Raw genomic sequence first — 17876 nt, 5'->3', positions numbered from 1 at the left:
CACTCTCTCCGACAGCAGTTTGTGAAACGGCTTTAAAATCAGGACCAGGCACAGGCTCTCTGGACTTTAGTCATACCATGTCCTTTTCTTATCTCCCACATCAGCGCGACCATTTTAATTGATCCTTTTTTTCTGTGATCTGGCTTTGCTCAATTTAACAACTCTGTTCGGTTTGGAATTGAGTTGCAGTTTCAGTGGTTGAGTCCAACCAGTTGCATCCAAAATTTCTGCACATTAAAAAATAAATACGACCTCACATTGTGTCAATCACATTTACACACTGCCTCTGATATTTTCGTCTGTCATAAAAAAATCCAGACTGGGTTCGATTTTTCGGCGTTTTTCGCAACCGTAGCAAGCAATTTGAGAGAGGTTTTGACAATACATAAAACACACCGGACAATTTGGAGACACCATACAAACCAGTGCAATTTTGGACTGTATGTACAAAGACCTCTAATATCTTCGCACAGATTTTTTTGTATTTGACGTTGGTTTGTACGGTGTCTCCGGAATGTCCAAAATTTGCGGACTCAATGTGCAATGGCCTTAAGAGTATGTTTACAGGATTAAAACGGAAACGTTTTTCCTTTGCATTTCTGCATTTACATGGATCCGGGAAATGGAATAAAAACGATGTATTATGCATGCCAGGCCAGTGGATGGCGCTGTAAAGAAACCAGAAGTGCTTGCGCATATCCGCATACATTATACATCTACTTTTTGCTGGAGAAATGATAAGTATGTCAAGCGGCACAAGCATACAGCATGGAGGGCGCCATTATTGTTTGGGGAATGCTCGCACATGCCTACGGACTGAACGCGTAAAAAGCATGCTTATGACGCATTGTTTTTGGAAATTGCCGCCTTCAGATTTTAAACGGAAACGTTAATGCCGTAGTTTTCAAAAAATTCTACTTTGAGACCCGTTCTCAAAAGTTTGCGTTTTCAGTCCCCCAAAACACCATTTTCATGTAAATGACCAGTCAAAACGCATTAAAAGTTTTCCGTTTTTAGTTGTTAATGGTCTCATGTAAACGGCCTTGAGGGTTGCCATGATATAATTTCTAGTGAAATGTTGTTGCGATTACAATGTGTTGAAAGATTATAACTGTCAGAATGGACTGCATTCTGTCTAAAAACAAATATATCAGAACGCAATCTTTGATTGTAAGGCTTACTCCGAATTATGAAAGCCTAAAAACATGAATTGTCAAGCAATTGAAGAGAAATTGTTTATTTCAGATGGGAGAGCTCTTGTAATGTCTGATCCAGCAGATTAAATGGTCCGGATTAGAACCCAGATCAAATTTTCTGACCCAGACCCACCTTTTTCTTTAGTTGCCGTGTACAAATTGGGAGCTAGAAAGAAGCGATAGTTCGGCTCCATCACCACTTTGGTGGTAAAGGGGCATGTTTGTGTTTAGTGGAATGCATTTTCGATTCTTCATAAGCTATTAGTAATAGAGAATCATTTAAGAAATCCTTTTTAAACCATGTTGTATCGGATGCATTGTCCAAGTTGCTTTTCAGTTGCATTACGGAATAGCAGATGGAGTTTCACAGAACCAGTGTGATCTGTGGGACTAATCAACGCTCATAAACTACAAATGTTGCCAACGTGTGATGAAGAGCATGTGAGCTCATTTTTAGAGCTGGGGTTTAGCTCATGGCTGGCCAAGGTAATTTGCTTCTCACCTTTAAACAGTTTTGCCTCAACGCATCTGTGTTTGTGCCTTTTTTAAATGACTCACTTGTTTGGAATTGGTTCTGTCTGATTCTAAAATTCCAAAACTTTTATAAACAGGGGAGTTGGTGTTGTGTGCACCTTTTTCCATTAGTCTGTCTGTGTCCTTTTTTCAGACAGATTACTTTCTTTCCCTGTATTTTAATTTAAATGTATTTTTGTTTGTTTATTGTATTCCATATAATCTTCTTGTTATTGAGGACTGTGCCTGTCAAACTCGAAATGACAAAGAATCGCATGCAAAACTTTTGATAGAAAAAATCCCCAAACCAATGCAATTCAAAATAAAAATGGAATTGATTGGGCTGTGCAAGAAACTACAATTTATATACAAATTGATAACCTGTTATCCATTGCCTCAGGCAAATTAGCTTTTTAGTTTTTTGGTTTTTGGTGGTTGGCTTCTGGTATATTACTACCACCTACTAATCTTGACATATTCACATAAGTACATTTTTATGCACAAGTTAACAAACTTATTGGTCAAGACAAGGCAAATAGGGAAGATCTGCTGTAGTATGTTCCAAAATGTACATTTAGTCATTTACATTTAGTCATTTAAAAGGATGCTTTTATCCAAAGCGACTTACAAAGAGTTCATACAGGAGCAATAATACAATAGGTGCCAATACAAAGTTACTGGTTTCAACAAAAGCTAGACCACTAACTGTTGAGAGAAAGAGACTGTTAGTGTATTTTTCGTATTTTTTTCATATTTGTCCATCAAGTATTCACAGAAGAGATGTGTTTTAAGTAGTTTTTTTAATCTTGTGAGAGATGTGGTTGACCGGACCGAGTTAGGAAGAATGTTCCACCAGGAAGGAGTTGTGAATGAGCATGAGCGGTAAAGCGATTACACTCACTCTTAACCCATGCATACTTTATAGAATGAAAACGAAAATCTTCATATCCTTTCTTGCTCTCCTTGGTATGTTTGGTCTCAAAGTTCAACCAAATCTCTGCAGGTAGGATTTGTTTGTGAAGGCCTGCTCGGAATGAGCCAAGGGGGAGGCTTAGGTTGCCCTTAAATCCTGATTTAGAAAAATTCACAGAGCACAAATAACAATTTCCACCGAGTGCAATCTGTAACTTCTTCCATTCTCTTCTCTCCAAAGGCCTGTTTATGATTATTGCCACACTTTTATTGCTCTCATTTCTAAACACTCACAACTCATCCAACATCCTTCCACATAGACTCAGATCTGTGGGGGAGATGCACATTACGCAGCTCTGAGCCTTGGTCAGCTTACTTGAGATGTAGCTCAACTGCCTGCCATTCAGAAAAAAACATAAATACGTCACAATTCCATCTGCAAGCACATCTGCTTCTTCGCAAAGAGACATTTGGAGTTTATGGCTGTCTTTTATCTGAATCGGTTTTATTGGACTAGGTAAGATCTGATCTACAATCCTGCCTCATAGAGCATTAGTTGATTGTTGATCAGGCCATTGCATCAGATCTCTCTTAAGGTGCCATAGTCCAACTTAAACAAAAGTATCCTAAGTCGTCTGCCTTCTGTTCCGTTCCTATGTACTGGCTGTTAAAGACAAGACACTGTGTCTTCAAGGGCCTTTTGGGAAACACACCAAATAAGGTAATTCTTTGAAACCAGTTTTATGTTATTACTATTTGATTTTGAGAACCTCCTTTCCCTAAAGTATCAAAAAGATTTTTCTCTGGTTTGAACATGACTTTCATGTCAAGAATTAAACAAAATAACATCCAATGTATCAGTCATAATGGTTAGAATGCTTTCACATGCAAGCCTGTGAACTATTTCCAGTACTATAATTGAGTGACTACATTAAAGCAAAGGAGACTTTGTTGTTTGACTGAATCTATGGTAATTATATTAACCAAATGTTATTATGTTTGAATTACATAATTGCTTAAAACAGTAATTTGATAAGTAAGTAGTTTAACATCGCTATGAGAATGTGTTCAAATGTGTTACTGTATAGTACTTACATGAGAAACAAACATAACAAATTTCCATTCATTTTTCGCCTAGAGAGAAGTTGGATTTCATGGAGATTAAATTAAGACATTTGCTGTCTCCTGGATTTTTTTTTCTTCCCATATAACATGTCTCTGCAAGACTCCAAGCAACAGGGATTTCAATAATAAAACCATTTATAAACTACGTAGTCATAGTGAATACGTCTGCATACTGTGTCAACTGTTGTGTCATTTGTTGCTGTTGGTATATTTCCCTCTCTCTGAGACAAAGTAAATACTTAGTTAAAATGAGACGTAACTGAGAATTGCATTCAAAGTTATGAAAGACCAACCAGAAAAAAGTATTCTCCACCGGGGACCCTGTTAACGTTTATTTCTCAGAATAAGGAATGTGACTTGATATGTTGGTCAGTGCCTAAGTGATGAAGAGGATCAGTATTAAAGTCCTAAAGGTGATGAGGCAGTGCTTGTTTGTCAGGTCAGTGTTGAGAGGTAGTTCATCAAACCATGTGTGGAATGGAGTTTGGTTTCAATCTCACTGCAGGCTCTAAATCAGAAGGTTATATTTGGCCCACTGGGCCCCGTCAGAGGCTGGAGCTCCACATAAAGATAAAAAAACACCTTCACCAAATCTGGAACAGATTAATAAACAATTTGAGTAAAGTAAATTCATTGCTAGCTTTCTAATTTCACCAGTATACAGTGGTGTGAGAAAGTATTGGCCCCCTTCCTGATTTTTTTTGTTGCATATTTGTCATGCTTAAATGATCCAGATCATCAAACAAATTTTAAATACACAAAGAAAACCAGAGTAAATAAAAGATGCAGTTTTCAAATGATGGTTTTATTTATTAAGGGAAATAACAATACAAACAGTTCTTACCATATGTGAAGAAACTAATTCCCCCGAAAATCGAATAACTTTGTGTCACCCTTGGCTGCAACAACTGCAACCAAGCGTTTGCGAAAGCTCCCAAATGACTCTTTCACATCACTGTGGATGAATTTTGGCCCACTCTTCTTTGCAAAATTGTTTTATTTCAGCCACATTGGAGGGTTTTCGAGCATGACCAGCCTTTTTAAGGTAATGCTACAGTATTTCAATTGGATTTAAATCCGGACTTTGACTAGGCCACTCCAAAACCTTTATTTAGATTTTTTGTAGCCATTTAGAGGTGGAATTACTGGTGTGTTTTGGATCATTGTCCTGCTGCATAACCCAAGTGCGATAAAGCTTGAGGTCACAAACCGATGGCCAGATATTCTCTTTTAGGATTTTATGGTAGATCAGAATTCATGGTTCCATATATTATGGCCATTCGTCGAGGTCGTGAAGCTGCCCCAGACCATTACACTACCTCCACCGTGTTTGACTGTTGGTATGATGTTCTTTTTATGAATACTGTGTTAGTTTTACTCCAGATGTAACGGGACGCACACCATCCAAAAGGTTCAACCTTTGTCTCATCAGTCCACAGAATATTTGCCCCAAAGCTTTGGGGATCATCAAGATGTTTTTTTAGCAAATGTGAGACGAGCCTTTGTGTTCTTTTTGGTCAGCAGTGGTTTTCGCCTTGGAACTCACCCACGGATGCCATTTTTGCACAGTCTCTTTCTTATTGCATAATCATGAACACTGACCTTAACTGAAGCAAGAGAAGCCTGCAGTTCTTAAGATGTTGTTCTGGGATCGTTTCAGTCCTCCTGGACGAGTCATCGTTGTGCTCTTGGAGTATTTTTTGGGGGCCGGCCACTCCTGGGACCGTTTACCATTGTTCCATGCTTTCTCCATTTGTGGATAATGGCTCTCAATGTGGTTTGCTGGAGTCCCAAAGAATTAGAAATGGCTTTGCAACCCTTTCGAGACTGATTTCAATTACTTTGTTTCTCATCTGTTCTTGAATTTCTTTAGATTCTTGAAGTAAGCAATTCTTAAGTAAGCATGGTGTGTTGCTATTTCAGATCTTTTAGACTACTACAGTTTGTCAGACAGGTTCTACTTCAGTGATTTCTTGATTCAAAAGGTCTGGCACTTGTTAGGCTTGAGTGTGGCAAGTGAGATTTAACTCAGTTATTCAATTAAAAAATTCAAAGTTAATTCATGATTTACCAAGAGGGGAAATACTTTTTTACATAGTGTCAGAAATGTTTGGATTGTTCCCTTAATAAATAAAGCCATCATTTAAAAACTGCATTTTGTATTTACTCTGGTTTTCTTTGAGTAATATAAGAATTTGTTTGATGATCTGAATCATTTAAGCATGACAAATATGCAAAAAAACAAAAAATCCGGAAGGGGACAAATACTTTTTCACACCACTTTAGATCTCTCTCTCTTTTTTTATTTCACTTCCTATCGCCATCTTTTCCAAACAAAGGAGCCAGTGTGTGAAAGTTCAAATACCAGTGAGGTCACATATTATTGTGGCCTTCCAAAGAATAACACTGCTTTCCTCTGTCACTGTGGGATTATCTGCAGGGTGGAGACATAAATAGCAAATACTTTGATAAGGACTAACAGGCATCCACAGTGTTGCTATAGTCATGTTTTTGGCACAAACATTACTGGAAGAACTGCAGAGTGCAGGAGAGCAGGGCATTGTACAGGGCAGAGGTGAAGAAATAATCTGAGGGGAAGTGGAATGAGGTATTACATGTTTGAGCACAGAGGTTCTCTTCTTTGGGAACACAAGAGATGCAAATGAGGTGGCAGGGGATTTCTGAGGTTGTGTGGGGTCACAAGAATTCTCCATTCCAGAAAGGCCACATGTGCCAAAACATGACCCTATGTTTTTTTAACCTGTGTGAATTCCATGTAAATTCTCATGTGAAACCCAGGGGGACTGAATATCACAACATATGATCCTATGGGTTTTAAAATAAACTGTAGATTTATACAAAATGTTCCAATACTAGTTCTAAGGGATATTCTTTTGTTTTCCTTTCACTCTCTTGCATTTTCTCCTTGACCTCATTCTGTGTTTTTTCCAGGTGAAGCTACATCTGCGGCCCATCCAGTCTTTGCGTGTGCATCAGAAACCGTTGGTTTTTGTCCTGAACTCCCCTCAGCCGATAATCTGGAAACTTCATACAGAGAATCTAGCCCCAGGAGTCAAACGCATTTTCCACGTAAGTCTGACTCACAAACCATCTCTCTATCCCTGTCTTATGTGGCTCTACAGCTTGCGAGCTGCTCTCATCCTTATTTTTTTAGTAATGAATATTTCAATTTGCATTTGGAATCAACAAGCATCTTCAAACACACAATTCTTTCACACTCTCCTTGGCACCACACTCGCGCTTGCTCAAAGATGTATTCAGGTGTGTGTACCTAAAGGAAACACAAACATACACATGTGTACACACAAACCCGCCATGTGCCAATTGCAACCATCCTTCAGACAGATGCATGTGTAATTGCATCTGGCAATGGCTCACAGGTTTAGATTGATTGCTGTAGTCTGTGGATTGTGGCTCCCTGATGGAGGTTTGGTGGTGAGACGGTTCTATGCAAATGCCAGTAATTAGCAGAGTGCTGAGTTTTATTCTGTAGTCTTGGTTTTGTGCTCATGGCTTTCAATACCCTGGGCCACTGCTAAAACATAACTGGATTTCTTTTTGAGATGTGGAACAATCATTTTGGATAACACTTGACAATAAGGCTTGTTAACATTTAGTTTATGCATTATTTTAAAGCTCCCATATTATGTTCATCCTCAGTTTATATACTTTTGTTATTTGGATCTGCTGGAAGACAATAACATGATTTAAAGTAAAAAAACAAATCTGTATTTTGCTCAGTCTACTCCGATTGGTCAACTGCTTGGAGCAGTTTTATTTAGCCTAATTTTATTTAAGTAACATATAATGCTTTGTTCCAATTTTCAAATATGCAACCGAGAAAACTCTGTAAAATATTGAGTTGTTTAGTCTGACAAAATAAAGGGAAAAACACGACAAGGACATTAACTTATTTACACATGACAGCTTGACTTTAAAACATGTGGATAAGATTTTTTGGTCACACTTTATTTTAAGGTCCAATTCTCGGTATTAATAAACCATCAACTATGACTTTTGCCTAAGCAAACTACTAATTTGTTGCTTCTTAATTGTTAGTAAGGTAGTTGTTAGGTTTAGGTATTAGGAAGAATTAGGGAAGTAGAATATGGTCATCTTGAATATGTGTGTAACAAATCTCAATAAAAGGGAAGAAAGGAGGCGGGAACCGGCAGACATTAAACATTTATTAACAGAAATAACAACAGCCGGCGGCCCCTCACGGACGACCGCCGGCGAAATAACATAAACATAAATACAAACACAAGTTCGGGCCCGGTCCTCTCTCTTCGACGGTCCGGTCGCTCGTTCCTTTTATATTCTCCCATCTCCTACGTGATTCGAGGCCGGTGTGCGCACAGTTGGCGCTAATTCACAATTACTCACCGGACTCGAACCACGGTCTCGCCCCGCCTACTCTACTACATACCCCCATCACCCCTCACAGGCCGGGGGGTACCCCCGCGACTGTGCAAGCTCCCTCCCCCTCCCTCGGGGGGGGTGGGGTGGGGGGTATGCAGCGACGAGACGAGACAACGGAGACGGGAGCCCTCGGAGCGACCGGAAAGAGAGAGGAGAGAGAGGAAAAAAAAAATCTGGTTCCCCGACATGCTGCCGCTCGTTCCTCAACCAGCCGGAGTACTCTCCTTCGCGGTGCCTTGCGGTGGCCCTGGGGCTTCGGTGGACGGCTCGACCGTCCGCCCCCTGGCGGCCGGCGGTGGCTCCTCCTTTACCCGGGAGTCGGGGCGGGTTCCCCGTCCACTGTTCCTCCCCCTTGGGCGGACGGACGCAGGCTCCGGCCTCTGGCAGGCGGTGGCTCACCCAGCACTTCCGCCCCCTGCTCCTCCCCCTCGGGGGACGGACACAGGCTCCGGCCTCTGGCGGACGGCGGCAACCCCCCTGCTCCCACTTGGACGAAAGCCACCCTACCTCGACCCAGGGGCGCGGCAGCAAAGGTCGCCGTTCCACCGAAGTTTTGACGGTGGCCGCACTGTGCACTTCCGTTTCCCCAGAGCCACCACTCCGGCACCGCGAGGCCACTCGGCGGCGAGGACTCTCCGACAGCATGTCTCTCCTTCCTCCCGGGTTTCGGCACCACTGTAACAAATCTCAATAAAAGGGAAGGAAGGAGGCGGGAACCGGCAGACATTAAACATTTATTAACAGAAATAACAACAGCCGGCGGCCCCTCACGGACGACCGCCGGCGAAATAACATAAACATAAATACAAACACAAGTTCGGGCCCGGTCCTCTCTCTTTGACGGTCCGGTCGCTCGTTCCTTTTATATTCTCCCATCTCCTACGTGATTCGAGGCCGGTGTGCGCACAGTTGGCGCTAATTCACAATTACTCACCGGACTCGAACCACGGTCTCGCCCCGCCTACTCTACTACAATGTGTAAATAAAATGACAATATGCTAAAAATAGGCATCTAAAAAGCAACAAGTTATTGGTGAGATTTGGTCCATATACTAAAGTGTTACCAATTTTTTTAATAGACCCTAATTGTTTAATTATTTACTATTTTAATATGTATTTATTATGTATTTATTGCGAGTTATTTATTATGTAAATATATGAAATTACATTGTTACTATAATTTCCGTGGCATTCTTTTTCATTTTTGTGCTGAACTTAATTTTATGTCTGCTGGTTTATATTTTTTCTGCTTTTTCTTGAGATATTTATTAGCTTTTTGTTATGTTAATTTCCACATAAAATGTATCATTTGTGGTTATTGAATTATGTCTATGCAAAATATGGGACAAATTGCATTCCTGGCCTGCACTGAAATGTAAACTATGTTAATGGTTGTGTTAAGAACTCCCAGAATCATTATTAACACAGCCATAAAAAGATGAATGCAGAACTTAAAAACATATACTGTACAACCACTGGATCAAAAGAATATGAGAGAGGCACTTGTAAAATTGAACATTAACCACACACAAAATTATGTTGGGTTAAAAATAACCAAGTTTAAAGTTAAAAATAACCTAACAATAACCCAACTATGGATTGGTATAACACCATCCCAACTGAGTTGGGTTAAAGTACCCCTCTTTGGACACTGCACTTGACGGGTTTTTGAACTCGGATCTACCAGTGAGGCATACACGTACTAACCACATACACCCTATATATATATATATATATATATAGGGAATATCCCTAACCACATATGATGGTACGGTTGGTTTCAACAACTTCGGGCAGCTTTTTATAACGTGTCACGATTGCGTCAAGTTTTTGACTTACAAATAATGTTTTAATAAATAAATAGTAAAAATAACTCAGATGTTGGTTACGTTTCTGACAAAAGCGTAGAATTCTTAACATAGGAAATGTATACATTGTAATATAACATAGACTCGCATAACCGTTAAGACTATAACAGACGAGCAAACCAAAAGCTGACGAAGCTTGCATTACTTTTAATAACAAAATGCAATTAAAATGATCCAATTTTGCATTTTCATGCTCAACGATAGATATAAATAAAAATATTGATACAAACCTTGTTTCTCCTGATAAATCCAACAATTTTTCGTCGCGGAAAGCTGCTCCTTCCTGAGTCGATTTAAATCTCCCGCGTCAGGTGTGCGTCAACTGTCAGTGAAAATTACCAAGCCTATAACCCAGCGAACTGGGATATAAATATCGCTGATGAAAATAACCCAATGAAATGATCCAACCTGTAACCCATCGAACTGGGTTACACAAAAACTGCCCAACGCTGATAAAAACAACCCAATAAAATGACCCACTCAGCTCAACCCAGCGGTTGGGTTAAAAAAAACAACCCAACGTTTTTTTCAGTGCAGGCACAATATATTTGTGTATTTTTTTTCTATTTCTTTCGAGATTGATAGGCAAAGTCTCAAAGATTGACCATGAGTAGGTTGGGATCAAGGCGTTGGCGACCACTTGCTAAGAGCATGTTTCGGAAATGCTACACCTCTAAGAACAAAAGGGAGTAAACGGTAACAATGGCATAAATTTTGCCTTATTAATTGGAGTCAGATCTTCAAAACTGACCAATTCCACCTTTATGAGCATAAATTGAACAGGGCATAGTTGTAGCTTCTTTGTCCCCAGAAATATGAGCAGTAAACAAAGGCTTACAGCTGTGAAAAAATTGAGCCTGCAGCTAAAAACACAATAATAGTACGGCAAGGGAGCAGAGCCGAAATTATTTGCCCTTTATACATCATAGCAACAACACAAAGCTTTTAATATGAACTGTCAGTAGTAGATATATCAACAAATGATCAAACAACAGTACAATATGCAGTTTGGTCGTTTTAAACAAAATGAATTAGAAACCTCTCTTTAACAAATAGGGTCTAGGATGAGTTAAACACTGGGGATTTCTTTTAGTATTAATAGTAGTAATAAGAAAACAGTTTATTTACTTGGTTGTCATGGTGTTTACAGGGTTGTTTATTTGTTGAAGTAACTGAAGCCAAGTTACTCACAGATATAAAATGGGCAAATTAGAGTCTGCTTTCCTTGACAACATCAATGTTTCCCAGCCATCATATTAAACAGAGAGCATAGTTACTTCACCCCTCTCTCACCCCCAAATAAGAAGAGGACAAGATCTATTGTGTTTTCTTATCTCTCACTGCGCTGAGAGAGCTCAGAGGAGATCTGGACAGGGTTTAGGTAAGGATGAGCTAATCACCCCCTGAACATTCAACCATATTTAGTCAGAAGAGCAATAAGCTTAGTAGAAACTGGTTGGGATTTGCATCCCTATCATATGAGGACAGCAGTTCACAATAAATGAAGAGCAAAAGGCATGAGTGGCTTAACTCTATTATGCTTTTGTGGAATGCACACACTTCCTCTTTTAGGTACGCCATAAATTCCTTTATGTAACTAGTGGTTTTCTGCAGTAGTCATTTGCAAATGTTTTCAAATGTCTTTCTTGCGCTGTGTTCCTGTAGCTCACCTTGTAAGGCATGGTGCAGATAAAACCAGAGCCATAGAGTATATTACCTGTAAAGTTTAAACACAAAACAGATCAAACATGTATTTTGCATTTACTGTAAATCTCTTTGGACAATTGCATAAAAATGTAATAGGAGGCATTGGTGACCGTTGATCATGTCCTTTCTTTCCAATGGTGATCAATCAGTGACTAGTGCCCCACACAAATGGGACCTGCCTGCATGTGGGTACTTAAATTTGTAAAAATGCACATCAAAACAGGTCAGCACAGCATGAGATTGAAGTCCAGAGGACCACTGTTTTTCTTGGTCTAAAATCAAGTTTCAGGTTTCAAATACAGTTGAGGATATGGATGAGAAAATGTTAATATCGTGCTAGACCTCAAATTGAGTTATTTGCCATAGAGACAGGATGTATTCCCACGTGATCTCATAAAGACAACTATGTACAAACAATATTTCATAGGAAAATATGCTGAGGTCATCCACTGACATTTATTAGCAAGCCAATATTCCTTAATGTCAAACTTTGTACATAGTGCATTTACACTAGACTATATATTAGAGTTGTTTTCGAAAACATTACGTCATATATTGGGCCCTATCTTGCACCCAGCGCAATTGACTTTGTACACCGACGCATGTGTCATTCCTATTTTGCACCCGCGCAAAGCGCGCTTTTCCCTCCACAGAAGCACGTCGCTAAACTAGTGAATGAACTTGCGCTCCCTGGGCGGTTCAGCGCAAAAAAGGAGGCGTGTTCCGGCGCAAACAATCCCTGGTGCTATTTTGCTGTTCCATTAAACAATTGCGCCACTGACCAGAAAAAACCTAGTCTAAAGTCAGTGGCGCGTTGCGCGTTGTTCATTATGCTATTTTAAGGGCGCATGCTTGACCATAATGTATAGCGTGCACAACGCGCATAAACTTTGCTCATGTAATCTACACAGATGCAACAGTTATTTTTGCAAATCATAAATTGTTACACTAAAAAAATATTAACACATGAGATGACGGAAATCATTGTGGTGTCCTGAGTAGAGGCAGATCCACCTCCCATTACACGGCGTGCCCGATTGATGCTGGCGAGCTTGGACTTTCCCCGTCTTCTGATGTCATTGTAGCACTTGCGGCACTGGTGCGACGTCCTGGGGATGCCAGCTGATGAAACAATTGTGCCTATTTCCTTACACGCCTGTTTAACCGACGCTATTTTGGGTGGGTTTCTCCCATCCCCATACAACACAACTTCTCTGTCTTTCACTGCTCTTACAAGAACATCAGTCTCCTCGGCTGTGAACCGCTCCTGGCGCACGCCTGGTAAATACGCCATAATAATAGCAATCCATAACGGAACTTGCGCACCTGCTTTTAAAGGGAATGTTGGATGACGCTCTGATTGGTTTATTTCACGTTACGCCCAAACCACACCTATGAATAATGAAGCTACTTCAGACCAACCCATTTTAGATTTGCGCCGGGCGCAAGAGCCATTTATCCCGCCGGGAAAATAGCAACAGCGCCGAGACCTGCCCACAAAGTTACTTGCGCTTTGCACTTTGACACTTGCCTTTCAGATCGTTAAAATAGGGCCCATTGTGTTTATGACAATTGCTTTAGCAGTTATCTAAAGGCAGGCCATGAGTTAAGTCAAATCCTGAAGGTGACCAAAACAAACTTAATGTTAAATAAATGTTTAAGTGATAGTGCACCCAAAAAGACCAATTCTGTCATCATTTACTCACCCTCAGATTGTAACAAACCTGTGTACATTCCATTGTTCTGCTGAACACAACAGAAGATATTTGGAAGAATGTTAGGTACCAAACTGATCTCACCCCCTATTTACTGCCATAGGACACTCTTAAAAAAAGGTGCGTCAAAAGGCTCATCGATACATAGACGAACCTTTAGGTTCCATAAAGAACCTTTAACATCTTAAGAACCTTTCTTTTTCACAAAAGGTTCTTTGTGGCGAAAAAAAGTTCTTCAGATTATAAAAAACTAAAAAAGAGATTGTCCTTTAAAGAACTTTTGACAGAATGGTTCTTTGTAGAATCAAAAAAGGTTCTTCTATGGCATCGCTGTGAACCTTTTAAGCACCTTTATTTTTAAGAGTGTAGGGAAAATGAATACTATGTGAGTCAAGCTCGACCTGATTTTGCCAAGTGATTGATGTCCTCAGGACAACATATTTTGTTGACCTAAGGACAACATTTTTAAATATTAACCTAAACCCACACCAATCTCTAACCCTAACCATAATTTACCCCTAAAATCAGAGGGAAATGATGAGTGAGAAACAAGGTCTAGAGGCACCTTATCCTTGTTGCAAGATTAAATTTAAAATGAACTGTAAATTTACTTCTGAAATCTGATTGGTTGATTTAAATGTTGTCCCAGGGTCAACATGATGTTGTCCTAAGGATATCAACCACTTGGCAAAAATAGGAGAGCCGGGAGTCAATGGGGCATGAAATCTGTTTGGTTCCTAACAATCTTCCAAATATATTCCTTTGTGTTTGGGAGAACAAAGGAATTGATACAGGTTTGTAACAACTTGGGGGTGTGTAGATGGTGACAGAATTTTCCTTTCTTGGATGAACTATCCTTCTAAATGTTGTAGACTGGCTAAATCAACAATACAGAATTTATGCGTCAGACTGTCCAAACATTTTTCATATACCTATTTTGTTTTGGGCAGCATATGGCAGTCTTTGTAAGGTAGAATGTATTTCTTTTTTGATGGATGACAGTCCAAAATACTGTCAGTAATAAATTTCACAGGGTTTCACATATGAAATTGTGCCTTAGAAGGTAGTAACTTATAGAAAGTAGACAGTGAGGCAGGCCAATATCTTTCATTACAGCGTTTGCTGATGTCTGCCTCATACATTTTACTGATAAAGAAAATGTTATGTCTCAAGGAAGTATTAGCTATTCAGTTTCGAATATGTTGACTGTTTCCACAGTAATAATTGTGCCTCAAGCGAGGTGATGATTTGACCCATTGTGTACAAAACTTTAATGAAAGTTTGAGCTACTGCTAAAATAATTTACGACGATTGAATTCACAATTAAAGTCAGACATTTAAAAAACTACAATAGGCCTAATCAATATATCTATATGTAATTGGTAAGTTTACCTGTTTGCAAGATGATAGTTTCTTTGTTTGACAAAGATGCATTCTAATATAAAAAGACAAAACGCATGATTTAATATTCAAATTAAAATTTGTGCGATGTTGCCTCGGTGGGGCACTTAGTCACAACTCAAGATTGCCTGGCTTTGTCTGGCAGGCTCCAGGCCGGTTTGTGAGGGCAAAAGACCGCTGGCTCTTTCCCATATTAAAATTAAGCAAGCATAAAACATTGTGTGCTTCATTTAAGCAGCCTGAAATGTGAGATTAGCAGCATTAGATCCCATTTAGAAGCATGCATCTGTCTTCTCTGCCAGAGACCATTTTCTCTTCACCTAAATGACTTTTTGTATTAAAAAACAATTGTTGCGCGCACCAGTGGTCTCTTTATAAACTGTTTTTCACTTCTTCTGATTTCGCTTGTCAAGGTTAAAGTTTACATATCTAAATCGTAAAAGTGCCGGATTACGTTTCTCCATGTCGCAAAATCTAGGGGCGAGGCTGAATTTATAGGGGCGTGATATGTAAAATACGATCGCCTCATTTATCAAGGCATGATCATTCGTATGATTGGATTGGCGGCATACGAATGTTTGATGAATCACACATGAACCCTGTCGTAAAATGATTACTGCGTACGGATCTGTGCTCGTTTCTCCGTCAGATTGATAAATGAGGCCCATTGTGCTTGGTGCCATCACAATCTGTTTTAACTCTTTTTTCCAAATTTTCTTGGTCAGCCATGTTCATGTTGGTCCTTCAAAACAGTCTGAAAAAAGCGTGAAACACACACTGGTCTAAGCTGTACTGTTCATTTGGAACCTCTTAAAATGGGGACTCTTTGATATGCTTGGTCTGGAAAACATCTCTGATGTAATGTGATGGAGCAGCATTTTTAAAAGTTTGGCCGTTGTAAATGTGTTGTTCTTTTTCTGTTTGCCAAGTGGCTGTTTTCCTGATTTTTATTGCCCTGGGAGGTTAGCAAAAAGAAGTTCTCTCTCCCTTTGATTTTTAATTGAAACCATTGCGTGACCAATATTGGTTTTGAGATGGAGGTCGATCTGCAGGAATGCTCTTCCGTGGCACTTGCAGACAGATGGTGTTGTTTGTTCAATGGCAGTCCCCCTCCGGTTACAGGAATACAAGCGTGGAACTTTGCCACAAGCTTGAATAGCTTTCTGAAGTGAACGGAACACATCACCCACAAGTTTATTTACAACTAATCAGCACGTAGTGGCACTTTTTTTCACCATCCTGGAAGTTCACATTGCACCACCTCACTCTCACGTCTGTTTTAAACACTTCATCATCTGTTGGAGACATTTGTCCCTTCTCATGCAGAGGGTGTTGTGTAGTGAGCAGTTGGATATTATTGTTTATAATTTATATAAACCATTTGGCAAGCTATTTCAATTTCCTTCTGAATATATGGTTGTAATATTTAGATGTTGATAGGCAGAAGGTGCAGGAAATACAGTGAAATACGCTTAGAGAAAACATGTAGGGTGCTAGGTGGAGGACCGATGTTAATTGGAGACATGAGGAGGACACAGATGTGATGAAATGCTGAAAGGTAAACTTAAAAGAATGCCAGCGCAAAACACTCTGGTAAATATATTTTTTCAACCCCCTGAAAGATAAAATGCCAGATGTCAGGTGTTCTATTTCTCAGCAAAAATAGATGATGTGATATTTGGACGTAACAGCTCAGTACATCTCTGAATATGTGTGTTTAGTGTTTCTGTGACTTCACAGGCTCAGACAGAGTCAGGCTCAAGAGAGCAGAACTGAGAGAGATGCTCATATCTCTGAGCTAACCCTGGGCTAAGCTTCAGTCTGGACCTGTTTACTGACAGATAAGACGTAAACAGGAAAATAGATGCTATCATTATATGATTCCCGATGGGGACAAAAGCAGAAAGAGATTTAGTGTGTATGGAGTAGTGCTAAAGATGCTAACATCAAAGTCATCACATTCCTATTACGTAATGCTTAGAAAATGTAATTATAAAGTATTAAAATAAATTAAAATCCCATGCAATTTTATTTTTGGTTCTAAATCATTTCTTATTGAAGTTTAAGCAAGACATAATAAAGCTGTCCTTAGCACAAGATATTAAAAAAATATTAGTATTGCAGGATTTGTACTGCTCAGAAGAGAAATATACAGCATGATCAAATAAAGTGAATTTCTGAAATAATTTCAGAATAATTGTATTCATTGTTAATGTGTTCAAGCACACACACACCCACAAAACATTTTACATGACTTCTTTGAACACCCTAAATAATATTGTCCTATAAGAAATCATGTAACTTTTTGTCCTTTTCTGAAGGATACTTTGTGAAGTGGCATAATGTTTTTTTTTAATTTATTTAAGCATTGATGATCTTGGTCTTTTGCTGACTGTACTAGAAATTACAACCACATCACATTCCATGCCATATTTTTTTAACATGCCTGTCAATATGTATGCTAGACATGCCTGTCCATATGTATGCTGACAAAGTGTTTGATATGGATGAATATGATCTGGGATTTAAGATCTGGCTGAACTCCATAGTGGGTTTATTCCTTTCATATTCCCTTGTGGAATTCTTGAGGTTTGAAACTCTTCCCAAAGCCTGGAGTTAATTTAGTTTAAGGCTTTCCTTCTAATTCGTTGAGACTAATTACAGCCCTATTCCCGCAATTAAATCGATAAACTTCTATGTGCTCGATTGTGCTTGCCACTAGAAACCCCAACCCCTTTCTTCCCTTCTCCACTCCTGAACCCTTTAAAAGGAAATCTGTACACTTCTACAATGTCTGTAGTACAGAGGAACCCTAAAAATAACCTTCAACCAAGACCTTGATTCTTCAACAGTCTCCATAGCATTCGCATGCCTTTTTTTTAAATGTATCACTCCTGGCATGGATATGGCATTTGCCTGGAGCTGTCGTCAGGGAGATGTTCATTATGGTACGATGCACAGAGACAGAGCCAAGAACACCTTATCACAATTCTTTA

The 17876-nt window shown here is 39.4% G+C and overlaps 1 protein-coding gene across 1 annotated transcript in view; it reads left to right on the top strand.

Moving 5' to 3' along the window:
- tgfbr3 (transforming growth factor, beta receptor III) overlaps positions 1 to 17876 on the top strand; it is an 88648-nt gene that overhangs the window by 44083 nt on the left and 26689 nt on the right. The window contains exon 4 of the mRNA XM_056750771.1: positions 6699 to 6836. Coding sequence (XP_056606749.1) covers positions 6699 to 6836 — 138 coding nt within the window. The remainder of the gene's footprint in view (positions 1 to 6698; positions 6837 to 17876) is intronic.

Source organism: Triplophysa dalaica, chromosome 6 (genome assembly GCF_015846415.1).
Source record: "Triplophysa dalaica isolate WHDGS20190420 chromosome 6, ASM1584641v1, whole genome shotgun sequence".
NCBI lineage: Eukaryota > Metazoa > Chordata > Actinopteri > Cypriniformes > Nemacheilidae > Triplophysa > Triplophysa dalaica.
The sequence above is the reverse complement of the archived record's forward strand: the minus strand, read 5'-3'. Positions and strand labels throughout refer to the sequence as shown.